Source organism: Nycticebus coucang, chromosome 9 (genome assembly GCF_027406575.1).
Source record: "Nycticebus coucang isolate mNycCou1 chromosome 9, mNycCou1.pri, whole genome shotgun sequence".
Lineage (NCBI taxonomy): Eukaryota > Metazoa > Chordata > Mammalia > Primates > Lorisidae > Nycticebus > Nycticebus coucang.
The window spans coordinates 129887270-129914659 of record NC_069788.1 but is presented as its reverse complement, the minus strand read 5'-3'; the positions used below and the strand labels follow the sequence as shown (position 1 = coordinate 129914659).

At 36.2% G+C, this 27390-nt stretch overlaps 1 protein-coding gene across 1 annotated transcript in view; it reads left to right on the top strand.

Moving 5' to 3' along the window:
* The window catches only part of C9H14orf39 (chromosome 9 C14orf39 homolog), a 63400-nt gene extending 36227 nt beyond the window's left edge, over positions 1–27173 (top strand). The window contains exons 13-17 of the mRNA XM_053602669.1: positions 88–149; positions 6670–6848; positions 8535–8679; positions 14614–14665; positions 26127–27173. Coding sequence (XP_053458644.1) covers positions 88–149; positions 6670–6848; positions 8535–8679; positions 14614–14665; positions 26127–26323 — 635 coding nt within the window. The 3' untranslated portion in view covers positions 26324–27173. The remainder of the gene's footprint in view (positions 1–87; positions 150–6669; positions 6849–8534; positions 8680–14613; positions 14666–26126) is intronic.
* The last annotated feature ends 217 nt before the right edge of the window (positions 27174–27390 follow it).

Genomic DNA, 27390 nt, shown 5'->3' with positions numbered 1-27390 from the left:
TTGGTAATTTCAAATGGCTAGATTAATATGTTTTATTTTACAATAAAATTGGAAGAAGAAAATAATTGTTCTCATGTAATGAAACAGATGCTGAGTATGGAGATAAAGGGACAGTAAGGCAAGTAAGAGAATCAAAATGTACTTCACAAGTAAGTCAAATGTTTGATTTTTTAATTTCTAAGTAAAACATTCTACTTTAAAATATTCTATATCCATTTTAATTTCAGATTTAATATAATGAAGGTTATTTATGTGAGATGATAACTTGATGGTCAGATTTCTAGGGAGTTACCGATTTCATTTTTCATGTTAAAAATTAAGCTACAAAAACTTTATGTGAAAATGTACCATAAGTTGTCCCTAAGTTGACTATGTATTGAGAGCAAAACTAAACATAATTGAAGAAAACAATTTTTTTGGTAAGATGGAATGATTTTCCATGGCAGTTCAAGACCATTCATATCCTGGGGGTGTTTTCTAATAGTGGAAAGCTTTAATGTTGGTGGATGAAAACAATGTTTATCAAGTTTACCCTAGCTTCTAAAGGTTAAAGCAATAGAAATAATATAGTAGCATTCTGCTGTAAAGAAGTACAGGTAACAAGCACATTTTAATTTTTTGACAGTCATACCCAGTTGTTTCTTTAAGAAGATATGATGTGGAATTGGTTGGGATGAATACGAAAAGAGACTCTTTTACTGTCTCCTTTTTTACTGGAATTGGCTAGCTCCAGGAGGAGCAGTCTCTCAAGATAAAGTTTCACAAACTAAAAGGCTATATACTCTTGAAGGACATTGGCAAGATGGCAGCCGAGTAAAAGCTTCCTTGGATCTGGGCACTGTGAGTCTGGGGAGATAGGACTCCAGGCATCTCTGCCTGGTGGGATCTACCTATCATCACCCTTGTGAGGATACAGGGAGTCAGCGAGAGACTTCTGGACCCCAAGAGGAGGACTAAAACACTGGAAAAACGGCAAGTGGACGCGTGTGTTCAATCGGTTTAAACCCACCCGCAACTGCACGAGAACTTAAAGAGCAAGAGGAAGTAAAAGGAAAATTAGGGCAAGGAAACAGATAAAAGAAATCACTCATGAGGAAGAATCAGCAGAAAACTCCAGGCAACATGAAGAACCAGTCCAGAACAACCCCGCCAAGGGACCATGAGGTAGCTAATGCAGAGGATTCCACCTGAAAGAAATGTTACGAATGACAGAAAGGGAATGTAGAATACACATGTTGAAAACAATGAAGGAAATGATGGAAACAATGAAGGAAACTGCTAATAAAGTGGAAAATAACCAAAAGGAAATCCAAAAACAGAATCAAATAAGAGATGAACGATATGAAGAATATAAAAAGGATATAGCAGAGCTGAAGGAACTGAAACAAAACAGAATCAAATAAGAGATGAACGATATGAAGAATATAAAAAGGATATAGCAGAGCTGAAGGAACTGAAACAGTCAATTAGGGAACTTAAAGATGCAATGGAAAGTATCAGCAACAGGTTAGACCATGCAGAAGAAAGAATTTCAGAGGTAGAAGACAAAGTTCTTGAGATAACTCAGATAGTAAAAGAGGCAGAAAAGAAGAGAGAGAAAGCAGAACGTTCACTGTCAGAATTATGGGACTTTATGAAGCGTTCCAACATACGAGTTACAGGAATCCCAGAAGGGGAAGAAGAATGCCCTAGAGGAATGGAAGCCATACTAGAGAATATTATAAAAGAAAATTTCCCAAATATCACCAAAGATTCTGACACACTGCTTTCAGAGGGATATCGGACTCCAGGTCGCCTCAACTCTAACCGAGCTTCTCCAACACACATTGTGATGAACCTGTCCAAAAGTCAAGACAAAAGAAAAGATTCTGCAAGCTGCCAGGAATAAGTGCCAGTTGACCTATAGGGGTAAATCCATCAGAGTGACCGCAGACTTCTCTAATGAAACTTTCCAAGCAAGAAGACGATGGTCATCTACCTTTAATCTACTTAAACAGAACAATTTTCAGCCCAGAATTCTGTACCCTGCTAAGCTAAGCTTAAAAATTGACAGAGACATCAAATCATTTACGGATATACAAACATTGAGGAAATTCGCCACAAGAAGACCGGCTCTATAGGAAATACTTCAACCTGTTCTGCACACTGACCACCACAATGGATCAGCAGCAAAGTAAGAACTCAGAAATTAAAGGACAGAACCTAACCTCCACACTGATGCAAAAGATAAAACTAAGCAATGGACTCTCACCAAATAAGACGAATAGAATACTACCACACTTACCAATTATCTAAATAAATGTTAATGGCTTGAATTCCCCACTGAAGAGACACAGATTGGCTGACTGGATTAAAAAACACAAGCCATCCATTTGCTGTCTGCAAGAAACACACCTGGCTTCAAAAGACAAAGCTCCGAGTCAAGGGTTGGAAGACAATTTTTCAGGCAAATGGAATTCAGAAGAAAAGAGGAGTTGCAATCTTATTTTCAGATTCATGTGGATTTAAAGCAACTAAAGTCAAAAAAGACAAAGATGGTCACTTTATATTGTTCAAGGGAAAAATACAACAAGAAGACGTTTCAATTCTAAATACTTATGCACCCAATTTAAATGCTCCCAGATTCTTGAAACAGACCTTACTCAGTCTGAGCAATATGATATCTGATAATACCATAATAACAGGGGACTTTAACACTCCTCTTACAGAGCTGGACAGATCCTCTAAACAGAAATTAAACAAGAGATTTAAATGAGACCCTAGAACAACTGTGCTTGATAGACGCATATAGAACACTCCATCCCAAAGATAAAGAATATACATTCTTCTCATCACCCCATGGGACATTCTCCAAAATTGATCATATCCTGGGACACAAAACAAATATCAACAGAATCAAAAGAATTGAAATTTTACCTACTGTCTTCTCAGACCATAAGGCACTAAAGGTGGAACTCAACTCTAACAAAAACGCTCGACCCCACACAAAGGCATGGAAATTAAACAATCTTCTGTTGAATAACAGATGGGTGCAGGAAGAAATAAAACAGGAAATCATTAACTTCCTTGAGCATAACAACAATGAAGACCAAGCTACCAAAACCTGTGGGATACTGCAAAAGCAGTTTTGAGAGGAAAATTCGTTGCTTTAGATGCCTACATTCGAAAAGCAGAGAGCACATCAACAATCTCACAAGCCATCTTATGGAATTGGAAAAAGAAGAACAATCTAAGCCTAAACTCAGTAGAAGAAAAGAAATATCCAAAATCAAATCAGAGATCAGTGAAATTGAAAACAAAAGAATCATTCAGAAAATTAATGAAACAAGGAGTTGGTTTTTTGAAAAAATAAATAAAATACATAAACCATTGGCCAGACTAACGAGGAATAGAAAAGTAAAATCTCTAGTAACCTCAATCAGAAATGATAAAGGGGAAATAACAACTGATCCCACAGAGATACAAGAGATCATCTCTAAATACTACCAGAAACTCTATGCCCAGAAATTTGACAATGTGACGAAATGGATAAATATTTGGAATCACACCCTCTGCCTAGACTTAGCCAGGAAGAAATAGAGCTCCTGAAAAGACGAATTTCAAGCACTGAGATCAAAGAAACAATAAAAAATCTTCCAACCAAAAAATGCCCTGGTCCAGATGGCTTCACACCAGAATTCTATCAAACCTTCAAGGAAGAGCTTATTCCTGTACTGCAGAAATTATTCCAAAAAATTGAGGAAGAAGGAATCTTCCCCAACATTCTATGAAGCAAACATCACCCTGATACCAAAACCAGGAAAAGACCCAAACAAAACGGAGAATTTCAGACCAATCTCACTCATGAATATAGATGCAAAAATTCTCAACAGAATCCTAGCCAATAGATTATAGCTTATCATCAAAAAAGTCATTCATCACGATCAAGTAGGCTTCATCCCAGGGATGCAAGGCTGGTTTAACATACGCAAGTCCATAAACGTTATCCACCATATTAACAGAGGCAAAAATAAAGATCACATGATCCTCTCAATAGATGCGGAAAAAGCATTTGATAAAATCCAGCATCCTTTTCTAATTAGAACACTGAAGAGTATAGGCATAGGTGGCACATTTCTAAAACTGAAGCTATCTATGACAAACCCACAGCTAATATTTTACTGAGTGGAGTAAAACTGAAAGCTTTCCCTCTTAGAACTGGAACCAGACAAGGTTGTCCTCTGTCACCTTTACTGTTCAACATAGTGCTGGAAAGCCAATGCAATTAGGCAAGACAAGGAAGTAAAGGGAATCCAAATAGGAGCAGAGGAGGTCAAACTCTCCCTCTTTGCTGACGACATGATCTTATACTTAGAGAACCCCAAAGACGCAACCACAAGACTCCTAGAAGTCATCAAAAAATACAGTAATGTTTCAGGATATAAAATCAATGTCCACAAGTCAGTAGCCTTTGTATACACCAATAGCAGTCAAGATGAGAAGCTAATTAAGGACACAACTCCCTTCACCATAGTCTCAAAGAAAATGAAATACCTAGGAATATACCTAACGAAGGAGGTGAAGGACCTCTATAAAGAAAACTATGAAATCCTCAGAAAGGAAATAGCAGAGGATATTAACAAATGGAAGAACATACCATGCTCATGGATGGGAAGAATCAGCATTGTTAAAATGTCTATACTTCCCAAAGCAATCTACCTATTCAATGCCATTCCTATCAAAATACCAACATCGTACTTTAAAGATTTGGAGAAAATGATTCTGCATTTTGTATGGAACCGGAAAAAACCCCGTATAGCTAAGGCAGCTCTTAGTAATAAAAATAAAGCTGGGGGCATCAGCATACCAGATTTTAGTCTGTACTACAAAGCCATAGTGCTCAAGACAGCATGGTACTGGCACAAAAACAGAGACATAGACACTTGGAATCGAATTGAAAACCAAGAAATGAAACTAACATCTTACAACCACCTAATCTTTGATAAACCAAACAAGAACATACCTTGGGGGAAAGACTCCCTATTCAATAAATGGTGTTGGGAGAACTGGATGTCTACATGTAAAAGACTGAAACTGGACCCACACCTTTCCCCACTCACAAAAATTGACTCAAGATGGATAAAGGACTTAAATTTATGGCATGAAACAATAAAAATCCTCCAAGAAAGCATAGGAAAAACACTGGAAGATATTGGCCTGGGGAAAGACTTCATGAAGAAGACTGCCATTGCAATTGCAACACGATAAAAATAAACAAATGGGACTTCATTAAACTGAAAAGCTTCTGTACAGCTAATGAGACAATAACCAAAGCCAAGAGACAACCTACACAATGGGAAAGGATATTTGCATATTTTCAATCAGACAAAAGCTTGATAACTAGGATCTATAGAGAACTCCAATTAATCCACATGAAAAAAGCCAACAATCCCATATATCAATGGGCAATGGACATGAATAGAACCTTCTCTAAAGATGACAGACGAATGGCTAACAGACACGTGAAAAAATGTTCATCATCTCTATATATTAGAGAAATGCAAATCAAAACAACCCTGAGATATCATCTAACCCCAGTGAGAATGGCCCACATCTCAAAATCTCAAAAGTGCAGATGCTGGCATGGATGTGGAGAGAAGGGAACACTTTTACACTGCTGGTGTGACTGCAAACTAGTACAACCTTTCTGGAAGGAAGTATGGAGAAACCTCAAAACACTCAAGCTAGACCTCCCATTTGATCCTGCAATCCCATTACTGGGCATCTACCCAGAAGGAAAAAAATCCTTTTATCATAAGGACACTTGTACTAGACTGTTTATTGCAGCTCAATTTACAATCGCCAAAATGTGGAAACAGCCTAAATGCCCACCATCCCAGGAATGGATTAACAAGCTGTGGTATATGTATACCATGGAATACTATTCGGCTATTAAAAAAAATGGAGACTTTACATCCTTCGTATTAACCTGGATGGAATTGGAAGACATTATTCTTAGTAAAGCATCAGAAGAATGGAGAAGCATGAATCCTATGTACTCAATTTTGATATGAGGACAATTAATGACAAGGTTATGGGGGGGGAGGAAAAGCAGAAAGAGGGACGGAGGGAGGGGGTTGGGGCCTTGGTGTGTGTCACACTTTATGGGGGTAAGACATGATTGCAAGAGGGACTTTACCTAACAATTGCAATCAGTGTAACCTGGCTTATTGTACCCTCAATGAATCCCCAACAATTAAAAAAAAAAAAAGAAGATACGATGTAACAAGCATGTGTGAGCAATCATATCTCTGGTCTATGCTTTCAAGGAGGTAGCATATATTAATGCAATTCTTCGCCCAGATCATAAGGTGGAAATTTAAAAAGCAAAATTATTCTTAACCATTTTTTCAATGAATTCTAGTATACTCTGGTTTTCATTAATTTTTCAGGTTGGGTGAGGAAGATGGAGTAGGAAAGAAAAGAAAAATCATTCCAAAAATTATTTTTCTATTTTTGTTATATGTATTTTAGTATCATTTTTACCAGTTATCCTTATACTTATTTTGTTCATGAAATGATAACACCATAGATTAATACCGTGTTTTCCACCTCATGCCTTTATGTATATGTCATTTTATTAATGAAGTAGCATTCATTTTATAGTGTTCTGTTGTTTTGATTTTGCAGGCTGTGTATACAGAACATATTGGGAAGCCAACAGAAAATAATAGTGATGAAGTAGAAGAAAGGACTGATAATTTTCCACCAACTCCTGAAATTCCTTCATTTTTAAGAACTCTTGAAACTGTGAAAACACCAGAATCTTTGAAGAAATTACAGCTCCCCAAAACTCCCTTATTTGAAAGGTAGGATTTTAATTAATAATTATAATTAAATTATCTATACATTTAGTTGTATGAATAAGTAAGAAGAATAGTAAATGCTTAGTCCTTATAATTTTAAAATGTTTTTATAATGTAGTATTTCAGACATACATAGAGAGAAAACTAGTATAATGAACCTTCATGTACCCCATCATCCTGTTTGAACAATTACTAACATTCTACTATGCTTGTTTCATAGACTATTTCCCCCATTTTTTCTGCAAAATTTAGCTGGAGATGGCATAGAACCCAAGTACTTTTCCAATGCAAAAATATATAGATTTAAGATTTTCCAAAGGATAAAATATGAATGTAAAAATTTTAAATATTAAGCTACTGTCACATGTAATAGATGGTGCACTTATCATTAACATGTAATACATTGTGCACTTACCATTAAGTAAAGTTTCAGCAGTCATTTTTTCATGTATTGTAGTATCTGGAGCAAGAATTGCCATTCTGATAGGTAAACTCTTTAGTCATAAATATCTCTAACAAGGTTTTTTAACTTTGGAAACAACAGATTTATAACTTGCAGCCAAGAAAATAGTGCCACATTAAACCTTTTGTTTAGTTTATTCTCTTCCTTAACACTGGATCCTGAGATTCCTCTAAACAGATGTCAAACAGATTTCACTTCATCAGAGATCTCTCACCTATATTCTACATCTGTATTTTAAGTTGGTAGCAAGAGTTTTATCTGTGAATGCCATGCTTTTGACTTAAGCATAATTTGTTCAAAGTGGAGCTCATCATCAAATCCGGGAACTAAGAAAGTAAAATCATATGCTAACTAAAACCTCTTTCATGTATGAGAAAACTACGATTTGAAAAATTAAGCAATCCATTCGTGGTCGTAGAGATATTTACAGTAGTATTGTTAGACTTCTGTTATATTGAACAGATACTTATGTAGCACTCTGTGCAACGCACTGTTCTAGACATTTTATAAATATCATTTAATATTCATGACCACCTTATGAGGTGTAGCTACATTATTATCCTGATTTTTTAGATGGGGAAACAGAATCACAGGTGTTACAACTAGTCAATGTTAATGTTGAGATTTAAACTCAGGCAGTTCTGGTTCTAGTATCCATGGTTTTAACTACTATATTATATGCTGTATTTTCTAATTCTTTTCCCTAGATCATTTCATAGTTTAACTCCCATATACAATTCTCCATAATGGCTGCCTTCTTATCAAGATTAAATAATCTTGTGATTGGATTTTAAGATCTTGAAGACATTTTAGTGTCAGGGTTAAGAGATTAGACTTTGAATCAGAGTTGCTGCATTTATTATCCTTTTGGGCAAATCATTTGATCTTTTTAGTGCTTCAAAATACTCTATTGTGAAATGAAAGTGATAAAAAACTATTTTACAGAGTTATTGTGAGGAATAAGTAAGTTACGCCTTTGGAAGCATCTAGAATAGGTATATTTTCAGTAGGTATTCATAATTATTATTCCAAAATGATTGTTCTAGTTTATTTAACATTATTCTTTACCCCAAACCATCACTTATTATTGTCACTTTAATAACTACTTCCTATCTTTCCTTACTATGCTAATCCTTACCTCTGTGCTGTTGTTTATGTGGTCCTTATCAGTCTGCAGTGTGTAATAATGGATTTTTAACATTTTGATGATTTTTTTAATTTCTCAGTAACAGAAATAGAAATGCAGTACCTGAAGTTCAAACACAAAAGGAATCTCCTGGATTTTCTTTTCTTATGAGTTATACTTCTAGATCACCTGGATTGAATTTATTTGATTCTTCTATATTTGAAACAGAAATCTCATCAGATCAGGTAATATGAGAAGCTGAAGTTTCATTTCTAAAAACTGTGCATTGGAACTTTGAGTATCTTCTTGTTCTCAGCTTCATATGCCCCAAAAACATCCATTCATTAACAAGACTCTTAAGGATGATTGAAATTGTAATAGATCATACTTTAAAAATGAATTTAACTACTTGGGAGGCTGAGGCAGGAGGATTGCTAAAGCCCACGAGTTTGAAGTTACTGTGAGCTATGATGCCACAGTACTGTACCCAGGCAACAGAGTGAGACTCTGTTTCAAAAAAAATGAATTTAGCTTTATAGTTAATATTTCTAACTTCTAAATAAACTTTGTATGTTCTCAATGTGAAAATGCTGCACATTATAAGCTGGTCTTTCCAATTACATGTGTGTACATAGCAACATTATCACTGGTTAAACTTAATGCTCTGATAATAATTTTAGAAGATTTTCTAAAATTAATTTCTACTGTTCAGTGATGTAAATTATGATAAAGTGCTTCTTCTTCTTCTTTTTTTTTTTTTTTTTTTTGAGACAGAGTCTTACTCTGTTGCCCAGGCTAGAGTGCCATGACATCAGCCCATCTCTCAGTAGTCTCAAACTCCAGGGCACAAGCAATCCTCTTGCCTCAACCTCCTGAGTAGCTGGCACAACAGGCACCTGCCACAAAACCCAGGTAGCCTCGCTTACCTATTTTTAGCTAGGGGAGTCTTGCTCTTGGGGAACCTGGTCTCAAACTCCTGAGTTCAAGCAATCCTCCCACCCCGATTTTCCGTGTTAGGATTACAGGTGTGAGCCATCAAGCCTAGCCTTAAAGTACTCATTTTTTAATTTAGCAATTACCAAAAATTAAGATATGCTTTATTGGAAAATTAGAGATAATATAGTGTAGTGGTTAAAACTAGACTCTGAAGGCAGACTACTTGGGTGTGTACTAGATATGGGATTTGGGTAAGTATAATGAAAATTATAATAGTTACAGGGTTTACGGATATTAGTTTACGCACATGCAGTATTTAGAAAAGTGCCAACCACTTAATAAGGCTATATAAGTATCAGTGTAATAATGTTGTTATTGTTCATTTAGTCACTTTTAGCCCATTTTATGTAGATCACAATATTTTATTCCTATATTCCCCACGATACTAAATTGTCAAAATTATAAACTTATTGATGGATGATACAGTACTATATGTTTTATAGTATTTCATGTCTTCAACTTTTGTCTCAATTTTTATCTAAATGCTTATTTTAAAAACAAGTAATTCCTAGAAAGAGTATGCTGGGTGTGAAAAAATAGACTACAGTTACTTAATTCTCATTTACAATAATAACACAAATGCAAAATACAGGTGTATAACCTTAACAGGAAACATGTACATTTTAGGTAAGAAAAATTATAATAAAACTTCTGGAAAAATCTATGAATACATAGATATATGCAGTACTTATGTAGGAGTGAAATATTATAAAGATAAATTTCTTCCCCAAATAATTTATAATTGTAATCCAATTCAAATATAATTAGATCCTGGCAAGACTATCTTGAAATTTGATTTGTTTTTGTTTTGACCGGTGGTGGGGTTAGGAAGGAGATTGGCAAAGTAATTAGTAACTTTCCTATGGAAAAGTAGTCAAGAATAATCAAGAAAATGTTCAAAAATAAGATTTAAAGTAAAATAGAATTCTAAAAATATCTAAGCAAAAAGAAGGCAAAAAAGAAGGAATAGAGTAAAAAACCACAACATTAAAAAATAGTAAACTGTTAGACTAACTAACGAACTTTTAAAATAATTACGTTAATATGAATGGGCTAACAATTAAAAGGCTGAGATTGTAAGAATGAATAAAAATGCAGACACAATCATAAGCTGTCTGTAAGAAATGTAGTTTAAATTTAAAGACAAAGGTTGAAAATAAATAGATGGAAAGTGATATATCTTGAAAACCATAAGCATAAGAAGGTTATAGATCATATATTAGTATCATTTTTGGTTTTAGTAATATCAAAGATTATTACTAGCAATAAGAGGAATATTTCGTAAAGTTATAAAGGTTAGTTTGTAAGGAAGATGTAACAACAACAATTATGTACAAGCCTAATAACAAATTCAATATACATGGAACAGAAATTGGCAGAATTAAAAGGAGTAATAGATAAAATTTCAAATATAATTGGAAGTTTTTAATACCTCTCTCTAAACAATTGATAGAGTTAGACAATATGATCGATAAGGATCCTCTGTAAGATTTTAATAACATCATTAATCCCTTTGACCTAATTAAACTATAGAATACCACATCCAACAACTGTAGCATATATATTGTTTTCAAGTGCTGATCATTCAGCAAAATACCATATTCTGGGCCATAAAATGAGTCTTAATGAATTTAAAAGAATTGACATCAGTGTTGGGGGACCTAATGCAGCTACACGTGAATTCTTTCCCCTCCTCCTCCTCTTCTCCTAAGACAAAGGATCTGGTTAGCCCCACCCCACCCCAAAGTTCAAGCCAAAGGATCCTAACTTTCTCAGCAAGCTGTGGAATTTGCCCATCCCTTACAGCCCCATATAAAAGGGGTTTCTAGCTGCCCCCACCCCAGGCACAGATGCCACCTTCACACTGCCCAGGTGGGTTGTCTTCCCTTTCAATAAAGCAGACCTGAATATCTCTACTACAGTCTCATCTCTGAGCACCACAGCTTGCACCTTTTTTTTTTTTTTTTGCAGACAGAGTCTCACTATGTTGCCCTCGATAGAGTGTTGTGGTGTCACAACTTACAGCTACCTCAAACTCCTGGGCTTAAACAAGTCTCTTGCCTCAGCCTCCCAAGTAGCTGGGACTACAGGCGCCCACCACAATGGCCTGGCTATTTTTTTGTTGCAGTTGTCATTGCTGTTTAGCTGGCCCAGGCCAGGTTCAAACCTGCCAGCCTGGGTGTATGTGGCCGGTGCCAGCTTACAGCTTTCAATCAGAGAATTATCTCTGACCACGGTGGAATTAAATTAGAACTCAGTAACAATGAGATATTTAGGAAAATTTTAAATATGTAGGCTATGCGTGGATCAAAGAAAAAATCATGAGTGAAATTAAGAAAGATTTTTGAACTGAATTATAAAAATTTAGCTTATCAAAAATTGTGTGATGCTGCCAAAGCCAGAGAAAAATGACAGCTTTAAATAATATATTAATAAGTTAAACAAATTAATAGAGAAGAAAGGTCTAAAATCAAAGGTTTCACTTTGAGAATCTAGGGAAAGAAGAACAAAGCAAACAAATATAATGAAGAAATAAGGACAAGAGAAATCAATGAAATGGTAAAACAATAGAGAAAATTAACAAAATCAAAGTTGTTTTTGCTTTTCTGCCTATAAAGATTGACAAAATTGATAAACTCCCTACATTAGAAATGAAAGGATGCCGTTATAAATCATTATAAATATTATGAAATAGATTGGTGAGAGGAGCTTCATTCTCTGCATATTAAAACATCCTATAAACTTAGAATAATCAAAATGGTGGGATAGTATTTTTAAAGATTGATATACTGATCAATGATATAGGCTAGAAAGTCTTGAAATTGAAGAATTTAGAATGAGAAGAAAACTGTATTTTTAGACAATCTGTAAGTTTTCCTCCTTTGCAGGTGAAGTAATAAATTTCCCTTTCCGACTTCTCAAAAACCACTTTTTTTTTTTTTTTTTTTTTGATGTGGTCTCTGAGAACTTTTGGTAACAGATTTTGGCGTTCCCTGGTGGGCTCATTGGCTTTCCAATGGAATGGCACCCTGCTGAAGAAGCAGGGAACAGCCTGGGACTGAATGGTGGGTCTTCACAGGAAGAAGAGGCTTCTTTTGAGGGTGAAAGAGTATGGGATGGTCCCAGCATGTGCTGGGACATATTTTAGCTCTGAGGACCTTCCATGTCTGTCTCCCTGTCTCTTAGAAGTAAATGCAATTCCTTGCGACCTGAACTTAGTTGAGAAGGAAATGGATTTGGAAAGAAAAGGTCTGGACACCAGGCCTTTTTTATTGGGTGAGTTCCCCAGTGTGCAACCCAAGGCCCCCACTTCACCCATGAGGGATGTTTTCAGAACTTCCTGCTCTGTGGCAGGGCTTTTTGTTTGAATTTGTTTGGAGGTACAGTCTATGGTGGAAGTCACAGGTCCAGTGAAACTAGTGAACTTGGCTTAAATTTGGAGCTCATTTGCAGTTCCCTGGAAAAGGCTAGGTCACTATTTGGGAAGGTTTACCTTCCAGCCCTATAGGTATTTGGAGCATAAGGTCTGAGGTGCCATTTCGGGTAGCATTTTTGTCCTCTTTGGATTGCCATTTGTTTGATAGGTCCTAGCATTTTGTGTTGAGAATGCTCTGTATTGTCTGTGTTACTCGTGGGTTCTGTGGCAACATAGAAAAGTTCCTTCTAAAAGTCCATTAGGAAAAATTTTGTCTGAATGGTCCTCTATAGCTGAGAATCTTTGTCTAAGGAGAATGATATTATTGTAATCCAATATATGTGCTGGAGGGTGAAGAAAAATGACTGTTAAATGAAACCTTAAAGTGTAACTTGAACTTGTAAACTATCTCATGGCTAGAATTTTATGGTAAAACCTGTTGAAATTTAAACACAGAAAGAATTTAGAATGCGATAAAGATGGGACTACTAATTAGTAGGGGTAAATTAGGCACTCATCTTACAATGTACACCAATAGAAGTTCTAGATTAATAATGTGAAAAAAGTTAGCTATAAACTATTTGAAGTTACAGTATTATGTGAAAAAAGTTAGCCATAAAATATTTCAGAGGAAATATAAGTGAATATTTACCAGCGCTTATAAGGAAGGATTCTCTAAACATGAAAACAGTAGAAGAACCAAAAGAAAAACAAGGTGGGTTAATTGCATATAAAATCTAAACTTCTGTATAGTAAAAAATTGTAAAAGCAAAATGATAATGTGACATAAAGTATTTGCAATAACATTACCGAGAATTGATTAACATATTTATATATAAAGAATGTACATATTTATGTATATAGTATGAAAAAGAACTCAACAGAGGAATGGATAAAGTCCATTTGATGAATAGATAATTCACTGAAAAGGAGGTTCAAATGACTTATAAAATCAGTGGAAACAACTTTCCTTATTGTCAAAGACTTGTAAATCTGTGTATAAAAGTATTTATTTGTTATTTTGACATTAGAAAAAAAAGTTGGGACAACCTAAATGTCATAAATAAAAGCATGGTTGAAACCGTATTTTATGGCTATGCGGAGGAGGAATATTAAACTGCCATGAAAAGAGTCATGTTTGAAAAGAATAACAAGATGGAATAATGCTTACAATGCAATATTGAGAGGAATAAAAGAGTACAAAGAACTATGCTGTCATGATCCCATTTTTGTAAAGCCTATCTTGCTAATAAATAGACTCTTGTAGCAAAACTTGATCTGAACTGACATGAAGCCATCAGCTAACTTCCTTGTTTTTGTTCTTCTTTTTTGCTAAGCAGGTCCGGGCCAGGTTCAAACTCACCACCCTGCTGGTTCATAGGGCTGGCACTCTAACCACTAAGAAACTCAACCAAACTTCTTATTACTAACCACAGATACCCAGTCAAAATTCCTATTACTTTTATAGGCAGAAAGCACAAGTTAATTAGAATTTTAGGTCATGTTAAGATTCTAAAGTAGGATTCTATTTATACTTTATCTATTACCAGAATCTAATCAATAGGCCTTACTTTAATATAAAGAAATGACAGGTTTTGAAGATAGATCTCTTCTTAAGTACAATAGTGTAGAAAATAGTATAGTATAGAAAATTGCTACATGTCTAATTCTGTATATTAGAAGAACTAGGCTTTAGATTCAAATATAAAAGTTGTATATACTGTTCCACTGATGTCACAAGTAATATATAATGGAAATTATTTTCCAGTTTAGTGAACATTCTGCAGAAAATCTAAATCCTCTGTCATCACAAGAAATTGGTAAGTGACTTAAAGATTGCTACATTTAAAAACATTTTAACTTTCCTTCTTAGTACAGTATTTATCTTCTGTAACTGATTTTCAAAGATGCTCAGTTTATTCTTTAAAAATACAGTTACTTCCATACTACTCACTAGTCATTTCTATTTTTAACAGTTTAGCTGCTTCTCTCACTACTATACCAAAACATACTTTCTCTGAGATTACTAATGACTTCCCAATTACCAAATATTATGGCTTTCTTGTATTTATTATTATATTCAGTCTCTTTGCATCATTTGATATGGTTGATTATTCCCAGCTTCTTTCCAGAATTGTGGATTTCCTCCTCTTTCTTTCTTTTCTTTTTTTTTTTATTAAATCATAGCTGTGTACATTAATGCAATCATGGGGCACCACACACTGGTTTTATAGACCTTTTGAAACATTTTCATCGCACTAGTTAACATAGTCTTCCTGGCATTTTCTTAGTTATTGTGTTAAGACATTTATATTCTACATTTACTAAGTTTCACATGTACCCTTGTAAGATGCACCGCAGGTATAATCCCACCAATCACCCTCCCTCCACCCATCCTACCCCCTCCCTAACCTCCCTTTCCCCTTTCCCCCTATTCTTAGGTTATAACTAAGTTATAGCTTTCATGTGAAAGCCATAAATTAGTTTCATAGTAGGGCTGAGTACATTGGATACTTTTTCTTCCATTCTTGAGATACTTTACTAAGAAGAATATGTTCCAGCTCCATCCATGTAAACATGAAAGAGGTAAAGTCTCCATCTTTCTTTAAGGCTGCATAATATTCTATGGTGTACATATACCACAATTTATTTATCCATTCGTGGATGGATGGGCACTTGGGCTTTTTCCATCAACTTAGCAATTATGAATTGGGCTACAGTAAACATTCTGGTACAAATATCTTTGTTATGATGTGCTTTTTGGTCTTCTGGGTATATACCTAGTAGAGGAATTATTGGATGGAATGGCAGATCTATTTTTAGATCTCTAAGTGTTGTCCAAACATCTTTCCAAAACGAATGTATTAATTTGTATTCCCACCAGCAGTGTAGAAGTGTTCCCTTTTCTCCACATCTATGCCAACTTCTCTGGTCTTGGGATTTTGTCATATGGGCTAATCTGACTGGAGTTAGATGATATCTCAAAGTAGTTTTGATTTGCATTTCTCTGGTGATTAAAGATGATGAGCATTTTTTCATGTGTCTGTAGGCCATGCTCCTGTCTTCAGAGAAGTTTCTCTTCAAGGCCCTTGCCCAGCCTGCGATGAGATCACTTGTTCTTTTCTTCCCTATATGTTTGAGTTCTCTGTGGATTCTGGTTATTAAACCTTTGTTGGAGACATACCCTGCAAATATCTTCTCCCATTCTGAGGGCTGTTTTCTTGTTTTACTTACTGTGTTCTTGGCTATGCAGAAGCTTTTTAGTTTGATCAGGTCCCAGTAGTGTATTTTTGAAGCTGCTTCAATTGCCCGGGAGGTCCTCCTCATAAAATACTCGCCCAGACCGATTTCTTCAAGGGTTTTCCCTGCACTCTCTTCTAGTATTTTTATAGTTTCGTGTCTTAAGTTTAAATCTTTAATCCAGTGAGAGTCTATCTTAGTTAATGGTGAAAGGTGTGGTCTACATTCAGTCTTCTACAGGTTGCCAGCCAGTTCACCCAGCACCATTTGTTAAATAGGGAATCTTTTCCCCACTGAATGTTTTTAATTGGCTTGTCAAAGATCAAATAACAGTAAGTAGCTGGATTCATCTCTTTGTTCTCTATTCTGTTCCAGACATTTACTTCTCTGTTTTTGTGCCAGTACCATGCTGTTTTGATCACTATCAATTTATAGTATAGTCTGAGGTCTGGTAGCGTAATTCCTCCTGCTTTGTTTTTATTTCTGAGTAATGTCTTGGCTATTCAAGGTTTTTTCTGATTTCCATATAAAACACAGTATTATTTTTTCAAGATTTTTAAATATGACAAGGGGGCTTTAATAGGGATTGCATGAAAATCGTATGTTGCTTTGGGTAGTATGGACATTTTAACAATGTTGATTCTTCCCAGCCATGAGCATGGTATGTTTTTCCATTGTTAACATTTTCAGCTATTTCTTTTCTTAGAGTTTCATAGTTCTCTTTATAGAGATCTTTCATGTCCTTTGTTAAATAAACTTCCAAATATTTTATTTTCTTTGGCATTACTGTGAATGGAATAGAGTCCTTAACTATTTTTTCAGCTTGACCATTGTTGGTATATATAAAGGCTACCAATTTATCAATGTTGATTTTGTAACCTGAGACACTGCTGCATTCCTTGATCACTTCTAAGAGTTTTGTAGTAGAATCCTTGGTGTTTTCCAGATACACGATCATATCATCTGCGAAGAGCAAAAGTTTGATCTCTTCTGACCCTATATGGATACCCTTGATTGCCTTTTCTTACCTAATTGCGATGGCTAAAAATTCCATTACAATGTGAAAAAGCCGTGGAGACAATGGGCAGCCTTGTCTGGTTCCTGATATGAGGGGAAATGGTTTCAATTTAACTCCATTCAATATGATATTGACATGGGTTTGCTGTTGATGGCCTCTATCAGTTTAAGAAATGTCCCTTCTATACCAATTTTCTTAAGTGTTCTGATCATGAAGGGATGCTGGATATTATCAAAAGCTTTTTCTGCATCAATTGAGAGAATCATATGGTCTTTGTTTTTTAATTTGTTTATGTGCTGAATTATATTTATAGATTTACGTATATTGAACTAGCCTTGAGACCCTGGGATAAAACCGACTTGGTCCTGACGTATAATTTGTTTGCTGTGTTGCTGGATTCTGTTTGTTAGGATCTTGTTGAATATTTTTACATCTATATTCATTAGTGATATTGGTCTATAGTTTTCTTTTCTTGTTGGGTCTTTCCTGGTTTGGGGATCAGGGTGATGTTTGCTTCATAGAACGTGTTAGGTAGTCTTCCTTCTTTTTGTAAATTTTGGAACAGGTTGAGTAATACAGGTACTAATTCCTCTTTAAAGGTTTGGTAGAATTCTGACATGAAGCCATCTGGCCCCGGGCTTTTCTTTTTAGGGAGATTTTGTAAGGTTGATGCTATTTCAGAACTTGATATGGGCCTGTTCAACATTTCTACTTGATTCTGGCTAAGTCTTGGAAGGTGACATGCTTCCAAGTATTGGTCAATTTCCTTCAGATTTTCGTATTTCTGAGAATAAAGTTTCTTGTAAAAAATCATTAAGATTTTTTTGAATTTCTGAGGAGTCTGTTGTTATTTCATTTTTGTCGTTTCTAATTGATGCGATTAGAGATTTTACTCCTTTTTTCCTGGTTAGGTTAGCCAAAGGTTTATCTATTTTATTGATCTTTGCAAAAAACCAACTTTTTGATTTACTGATCTGTTGTATTATTCTTTTGTTTTCAATTTCATTTAATTCTGCTCTAATTTTGGTTATTTCTTTTGTTCTACTGGGTATTGGGTTGGAATGTTCTATCTTTTCCAGTTGCTTGAGATGTCCCATTAAGTTGTTAACTTCCTCTCTTTCCGTTCTCTTGAGGAAGGCTTGCAGTGCCATAAATTTCCTTCTTAGGACTGCCTTTGTAGTATCCCAGAGGTTCTGATAATTCGTGTCTTCATTGTCGTTTTGTTCCAAAAATTTGGCAGTTTCGTTCTTAATCTCATCTCTGACCCAGCTATCATTCAGCATAAGGTTATTTAACTTCCATGTTTTTGTATGAGTATGCAGATTCCTTTTGTTTCTGAGTTCATCTTTTATTCCATGGTGGTCCGAGAAGATGCAAGGAATAATTTTTATTCCTTTAAATTTACTGAGGTTAGACCTGTGACCTAAGATGTGATCGATTTTGGAGTATGTTCCATGGGCTGATAAGTATATGTATTCAGTTTTGTTTGGATGAAATGTTCTGTAGATGTCTGCTGAATCCAGATGTTGGATGGTTAGGTTTAAATCTAAAATTTCTTTGCTCAGCTTCTTATTGGAGGATCTATCCAACACTGCCGAAAGAGTGTTGAAATCTCTGACTGTTATGGAGCTGGAGGAAATCAAGTTGCTCATGTCTGTTAGAGTTTCTCTTATAAATTTGGGTGCATTCTGGTTGGGTGCAGAAATATTAATAATTGAAATCTCATCATATTGAGTATTACCCTTAACAAATATGAAGTGACCATTCTTATCCTTCCTTACTTTTGTTGGTTTAAAGCCTATTGTGTCTGCAAATAGAATTGCAACACCTGCTTTTTTCTGATTACCTTTTGCCTGAAATATGGACGACCATCCTTTCACCCTGAGTCTGTATTTATCTTTTAAGGTAAGATGTGACTCTTGTATGCTGCAAATATCTGGCCTGAGTTTTTGTATCCAGTCAGCTAACCTGTGCCTCGTTAGAGGACAGTTTAAGCTGTTCACATTAATGGAGAATATTGATAAGTCTGGTAAAATTTGGGGTATTGAGTTTTTTGAAAGTCCAGTGGACATTTTTAATCCTTTCACCACTGTGGAAGTTGGAGTTTGATCAAAAGTTTCTGAGTGAGTTTACTTTTGTGGTAGAGGATTGGGATGGTCATTATAGGGATAGGTCTGAGAATATCCTGAAGAGGTGGTTTGGTTATGGCAAATTTTTTCAACATATGAATGTCATTAAAGTATTTAATTTCTCCATCATAAATGAAACTCAGTTTAGCTGGATACAGGATCCGGGGTTGAAAATTACTTTGTTTTAGGAGGTTAAAAGTTGATGACCACCCTCTTCTGGCTCAAAAAGTTTCAGCAGAGAGATCTGCAGTCATTCTAATATTCTTCCTTTTGTAGGTAATGGATTTCTTATGTCTGGCTGCTTTCAGAATTTTCTCCTTCACATTAACTTTAGTGAAGTTAATTATGATATGCCTGGGGGATGTCTTACTTGGATTGAGTCGTGCTTGGGTTCTGAAACTGTCTGCCATCTGAATTTCAGAATCTCTTGGCATGTCTGGAAAATTCTCTTTCATAATTTCATGGAGAAGGGCCTCTGTGCCTTGCAAGGCCACTTCATCACTTTCAGGGATTCCAATGAGGCTGATATTAGCCTTCTTCGAATTATTCTAGAGCTTTCTGAGAGAATGATCCGTTTTTGTTCTCCACTTCTCTTCCTCTTTGAGAGTTTGGGAGCATTCAAAGGCTTTGTCTTCAGTGTCAGAAATCCTTTCTTCTGCTTGCTCCACTCTGTTACTGAGGGCTTCTACTGTATTTTTCATATCTTTGAGGGCTGCAAATTCTCGCTTCAGTGCGTCAAAATCTTTGGTGATTTTGTCTTTAAATACGTTAAATTCTTGAGACAGCTTTTGAATTTCTCCTCAAATTTCTAATTACGACTTTTGAATTGCACCTCAAATTTCTAATTCCAAGTTTTCCTCCATTCTATTAATCTTGTTTGCAATCCAAATTCTGAATTCAATTTCTGACATCTCGGCCAGCTGTTTATGAATGGGATCTTCAGTTACATCTGCCATATCTTTCCTTGGTGGGGGGTGTTATCTATTCTGTTTATTTATGTTACCAGAGTTTTTCCACTGATGCCACCCCATGATTATTTTACACCGTTTGATTTTTCTCCCTGGAGCTTTGTCAAGGACCCATACAGTGCTATGGCTTTGAGAAACTGGGGACCTGTTTGGTGTGGTGGGGCTAAATGGTTCTGTCATGTTTTCAGCTGGTCTCTGTTTGACCCTAGTGAAACAATTACTCTGGGTTGAAGTCTCAGCTGTGGAGAAATACCAGCAATTAAGTCACCCCGCCTCCCGCAGGAAACAATTGAAAAAGGAAAATCAAACCTTCCTACAACCACACACCCAGGGCACCACCTGAATAGTCCTCGGGTGATTGGCTCAATTGAGAAGGTCCAAATCAGTTGTCTCAGTCAACACCAGTCTCAGGTGGGAGAGTTTAAAATGTCTCTGGCAACTGGATCGCAGGGGTCTGGTGATAACTCAGATATGCCTTGCTCTGGTGCTCCGTGGAGTCAGGAGGACCCACCGAGCAAATAGATTAGTCTGGGAAGGTTGATGCCTCCTTCCCCACCTTGCACCTCTGTCACACCCAGTCACTGATAACCCTACAGGGCTGTGACCCAGTTGCCTCTGTGGACAGATACTCAGGGGTTTGCACCTGCCTGAATCACAAGGAAATCTATTTCTACTCAGGCAGGCCACTACACTCTGCCTCTATCCAGCAGGGGGAGAGGAGGCCTGACAACCTCGGGCACTTGATGGAGGCTGGGGGATGTTTGCTCAGTTCCAGCCCCGCCCCTGATTGATGCTACTGACAGAACAGAACAGAACAACTTTGGGGGAATTTGTTTCTGTCCCTGCTCAATTCCCTGCAGAAGAGAAGCTGTTTTTAGTTTCCAGAGCCTGCGCCTCAGGCCCTGTCTTTGTTCCTGCAGGTTTGTATTCTGTTAGCTGTCAGTTCTAGCGTCTTGCTTTCCTTTGTGTATAGGCTGTCGATCCCCTGAGGGCTGGGTGCATCTTAGGCTCAGTTAAAGTGGTCCTCTGGGTCAGCCCCGCCCTGGGATTTTCCTGGTTCTGTGTATGAGATTTCTAGTCCCCTTGGTCCACCCAGGCTGGTACTGCCTCAGGCAAACCCTTTACTCACAGGGCCTGTGTTTCCATCCCAGATCTGTTCCGTGATGGTTGCCACCTGAGAAGATGCCTGGCCTCCTCTGGTTGCCCAGGGAGACAGGGGGTGTGGCTTCAGAATATCTGGGAGTGAGCCCTATTGTTGCCAAAAATGGGTGTTGCTCTGCGCCTTGGGGCACTGCCACTCCTGTGTGGTTCCCTCTCAGCTGACCGTCCACTCCTCACTCTGGTGCCGCAGAATCAGCACTGACCAGCTGCAGTCTAGGCCCTATCCACAGCTCTCGAGAAATCACCCAAAAATCTGGACTCCTGGGGGACAGGCCTTGAGACCTCAGAGTGAGACTGGAGGGAGTGCTAGGAGCTCAGAATTTCAGGTAGAGAATATATACAGTTCTATACAGTTTTATGCCTGGCAGGAGAACGCCATGGCACCCTAGTAGGGGAGGTAGGTCCAGTTTTTAGAGGCTTTCTCCCGCAGCGTGTAGTGGTAGGACCTTTGAACTCTGCTTATTTGTGGGACACTCCCAGCCATTCTCATGGAGGAGAGGACTCCTGTCCGCTTGGTGATGGATTTTGTACCTTTTGTTTGTATCCTTGGGGTCGCAGCTCACCTCAGCGGGGTTGATGTGCGTTCTTCAACCTTCTCTCTTGGTGCAGCTCTAATCCACCAGGTTACTTGCTAAATTTCTGTCCTTTAACTCTCCTTCTGGACAGGAGACTCTGTGGAAAGCTGGCTTCAGTCAGCCATCTTGTCTCCACCCTCGATTTCCTCCTCTTTCTCTGGTATTCATTTATTTTTTTGCATCTTCTTTGTTCCTTTTCCCTTGATTATTTAATTCATTCCACATATGAATATTAATATGCATATATATTGTATTTTAAATCAGGTACTGCTTTAGGCTCTGGTGATAGAACAGTGGACAAGAATTCAATGTTCTCATAGCATTTACATTCTTGTGGGAGAAACTGATAATAGACAAATCCATGTATAATATTACTCAGTGCACTAAATAGGTATGGGTTTGAAATGGCAGTCAGACTCATAATTTTAATCAAATACTACAGTTTATTTACAGAAAAATATGGGATAGGAGATAACAGGAAGTATAGCATCTTTGTCTCATTGAGGGTCCCACTAACTACCTAAATAATAAGCTTTTGTTTTTGGCCCCCTAACCCACATGGAACATGTCATGTTGCTATGGATAAGAGGCGTGGTGCATGTAAGTCTCCTTGACACACAAGAGTTGTTGCCTCAGTTTCCTATCAGTCTTTTATATGATTCTAGTTATGAGGCCCAAAGCCTATACACTAACTCACAGCTCCTCTAATTCAGGTGCAATCTCAAACAGCAGATGAGACATACATGCCATTGTACATTTATCTTAATTATACATTTTCTACAAAAACAGTGCTGTGAGAAGTCAGACTCCATTGTCCTTCCAGATGGGCCTGAATTAGCCCATGCCTAATGTTAATTATCTACTTACTATTGATGATAAATAGTATTATGAGGAAAAGTAAAGCAGAATAGGGGCAACAGGGAGTATTTGGATTGAGAAGGTGGTTGCTGTGTTACAAGGAAGTCAGAGAAGGCATCAGTAAAAGAAAACATTTGATCAGAGACCTGAAAGGAGGCACAGGTACAAGCTACTGAGAAAAAGTATTGCAGGCAAAGGAACACACTCAGTATGTTCATTGAACAGGAGGTAAATTGGTGTTACTGGAATGGAATAAGGAAGGATAAACTGGTGGGAGATTAAATCAGAGATGTGGAAGAGGAGCAAATAATGTGGGACCTGTAGACTATAAGGATTTTGGGGTTTTCCCCTGAGTAAGATGGAAGGCCTTTTGAAGATTTGAGCAAAGGACTGAAATGACCTGACAGGTTTTTAAAGAATTCCTCTGGCTGCTCTATGAAGAACAGGCTGTAAGGGAAACAAGAGGAGAAGCAGGAGGAGGCTATTAAAATGATACAAGTGAGAATTTAAGAGCGGCGCCTGTGGCTCATATGCCGGAGGTGGCGGGTTCAAACCCAGCCCCGGCCAAAAAAAAAAAAGAGAATTTAATGGCAATGGAAGCAATGAGAAAATGTCTGATTTTGTTTATACTTTCATGAAGATAGACCTGGGAAGATTTGCTTTATGGACTGGCTATAAATACTAAGAGAAAGAAAGAATTATGCCATTTATTGAAATATGAGAGGATTGTAGAAGAGGTTAATTTGAAGTTGGAAGGAATTGGACTTTTAATTTTGGAAGAGTTATAATTGAAAAGCCTATTTGTTAGATATACAAGTGAAAGTAAAGTAGAAAATTATAAGTAAATCTAGAATTCAGTAGGATGGAGACATAGATTTTAGAATTTTTATAAATGATATTTAATACTATGAGACCAGAATGAATCTACCAATTGTAGGCATTCGTTACATTTTAAACACAAAATTTTAAATTTAGATTTTAAATCTATTTACATTTTCTTCTTTGACACTTTCATTCATTTGACACGGATTCATTTTGGTGCTTTCAAATATAATACATACAAGTGATGACCAAATTTACATCTTTCTGCACTGACTTCTAAATTCTAGGACCTTATTTCTGATTGTATTATTGAAATATCTTTATATCTGAGACATTAAGACAATAACAACTGAGAATATCTGATATCAAACTCATTCTCCTTTGAGGTCCCTAATGGTATCTTCATTGTTCTAGTTGCTAAGATTCAAAACATAGAAGTAGTTTTAACTTCTCTCTATGACTGTGTTCAGCTAGTTACTAAGTTTTATCAGTTCTCTCTCTAAAATATTTCTTTTTCTTTTATGTTTTCATTGAAAGCACTGTATTTCAAAGTCTTAATACCATTTACTTGGGTTATTGTGGTAACATCCTAAGTCTTTCCATCCTCTCAGCTTACCTATACTATTTATTGATGAATCTTCCTAATGCATTATATTGGCCACATCACTTTCCTAATCCCCAAATTCCTTCAGTGACTTTCAAATTATGCTCCTACTTTTCTAACCTACTTCTAATATACACTTTTAAAAAAATTGATGCATAATAGTTATATGGGGTATTGGTGATATTTTGACACCTGTATGTAATAATCAAATCAGGGTAATTGGGATATCTTTTTATCTCAGGTGTTCATCTTTCATTTGTGTTGGGAACATTGTAAAGCTAGCTATTTTTAAATACGTAATACTATAAAATTCTTACAAACTATAGTTGCCCTATTGTGCTATTGAACATTAAAACTTATTCCTTCTAACCGTACTTTTGTACCCATGAACCAACCTCTCTTCATCCCCTGACATAACTTTTAAGCCTTTTCTCTTATAACCTCTGCTTTGGCCACTGAAGAACTCAGTATCTCAAATATGCCTACACTTTCTTACCTGCTTTTTTTCTTCTTGCAGTCCTCAGTGTCTGTCACTTTGTATCTTTCAAGACCAAATTCTCTTCCATAAACCCTTTTGTTTATCACTCAAGCATCTATTCAAAAAAGATTTCTCCCTCACTTTTCTGAATGTCTCTTCCTTTTCATACTTTTTTTACATCCTACCTTCTACCAGTTATTTATGAAAATATATGAACTCTCCTCTAAGTCACAGGTTTTTTCAGGGTAGGGACTCTGTTTTATTCACCTTTGAATTCCCTACGGCACCTAGAATGCTGGCTTTCATGGTAATCTATTATTTTATTAATGATGAGCATAGAAATTTTATGAAGACCTTATATAAACTTCTCCTGAAATTAAAAGCAAAATCAAACTAATTTATTCAAAGTGAGATTGAAGATTTTAGTTCTTTCTGGATCTGTGTCTACATTATACCTTTTTCCTTTACATCTTATGGGTGTATACTAAAAAATACACAGGTGGAAAAATGAAGTGCAAAAGGGAGAGAGAGAGAGAAAGGACATGAATATCTGGTAATCAGTCTGTCAGCCCATCCATCCATCTGTCTGGCCACCTGCTAATACTTATAATTCAAATCATGTTTCTGCTTGAAAATCTTTTTTTTTTTTTTTTTTTTTTTTTGTAGAGACAGTCTCACTTTATGGCCCTTGGTAGAGCGCCGTGACCTCACACAGCTCACAGCAACCTCCAACTCCTGGGCTTAAGCGATTCTCTTGCCTCAGCCTCCCGAGTAGCTGGGACTACAGGCACCCACCACAATGCCCGGCTATTTTTTGGTTGCAGTTTGGCCGGGGCCGGGTTTGAACCCGCCACCCTCGGTATATGGGGCCGGTGCCTTACCGACTGAGCCACAGGCGCCGCCCAAAGTCATCTTTTCTTTTTTTTTTTTGGCCGGGGCTGGGTTTGTTGAAAATCTTTAATGGCTTCCTGTTACCTATTAAATGAAGTTCAGTTTTATTATATAATGAGACATTTCACTATGTTTCTAAGGTCATCCTAATTCCCATTTAATACATTTTTATTAATTTTTCGGTACTCCTGACAAACTGAATTGATTTCTTTTACACTGGCCTAATACTTTCATGCATGCCTATTTTTGTGCCTCTCTGCTATTCTTTTCATTTGAGGTGTTTTACCCCACTTTCTACCTTATATGCTAGTTCTTTGTATACTGGAGTTCAAATTACTAAAAATAGAGTTTATGTTTGAACCTGTTTTTAACCTTATTAATACCCAGTACAGTGCCTTGTATTTATGAGGTGTACAGTTAAATATCTACTAAATAGAGGAATGATTCAATGTTAATATAGGAAATATACTATAATGCAGTAGGTTATATAAATTTTATATACCAAAAGTAATATATTATAATCTTCATCTTCCTTAGGAAACTTATTTGAGAAACCAGAAGAAGATACATTTACATTTTCGTTTCCATCAGTCACTTCAACTCATACATTTGGAGCTGAAAAAGATGATTTTAGTTTTCCATTTTCATTTGAACAGGATGAAAATGCGATACCTTCTTCTTTGAAAGGTTTTTCATCTTCCTCACAAAATACAACCCAGTTTACCTTTTTTTGAACTAGTTTTTAATTTCTTGAATTATATTACTGCTCTGTAATCTTTGAGGGCAAAAATTATATTATTACCTTAAACATGAAAATCATCTACTTTCTTGTTGATTAAAGCAATGATGGATTACCATGGTTATATTATTGGATTATGTTTACTGTCATACTGAATATTTAGTTTTTATTTGTGGCATCAGCTAATCCTTATTTATTTTGGTTTTGATTTTGCAATCCACTTTCAGGTAGAATTATTAATCTTAATAGAATTTGATGCTTTTTTCATAAATCTTTATTTTAAATAGTAAGCCTGCTTCTTCCTGGAACTTAAGTTTCGTTCTGGTAGTATTATAGGTGCTTTGATAAGAATAAAACTCTGCCAGACCATCAGAAGACTTTTTAATGGTAACTGCAGAATTAGTGCTGAGATATACTTTAGCTACTAAAAAATTCTTTCAAAATTACTGGGATTCACTTATGCTTCACTGCTACAGTATACAGACTTTGTGTCAATAGTAAATTAAGTCTGTGTTATTTTCTTGTAATACAACAAATGGCAAAATTCTAAATTTATTAGTTATACATATATCTTTAATATAAGAAAATTAAGTGGGAAAGGGTAAAGTAATTTTTAAAAATTGGATTGGTGTAATAGCAGTGATCCTGTTAATGTAGTTTTAAAACATTTTTTTGAAGAACATTTGAAATTTTTTCTGTCTTTGATAAAAATAATTTCATCTTTATATTTTATATTCAGTGTTTCTCAATTAAATATAACTTAAATTAGGATATTTAAAATTTGATAAAATTATATAAGCATATTGATCAATATCTTTGTATGGTATGCTTTTAGTTTTATTTGTATTGAGTTATCAAATAATAAAGAGTTTGACTTCATGTTTTGAAGTGTGACTGCTGACAGATTGTGCTCACTCCTTCTTTTTTCCTTTCTACTCCACACCTGGACAAGTTTCTAAGAAAGCCTGGTTGCTCCCTCCTTTATTGTCAGCAGGAAGTTCAATCATGTTTGGGAACCCTCACTCCATCCCCACTCTCCACTATAAAGACCCAAAGCCAATC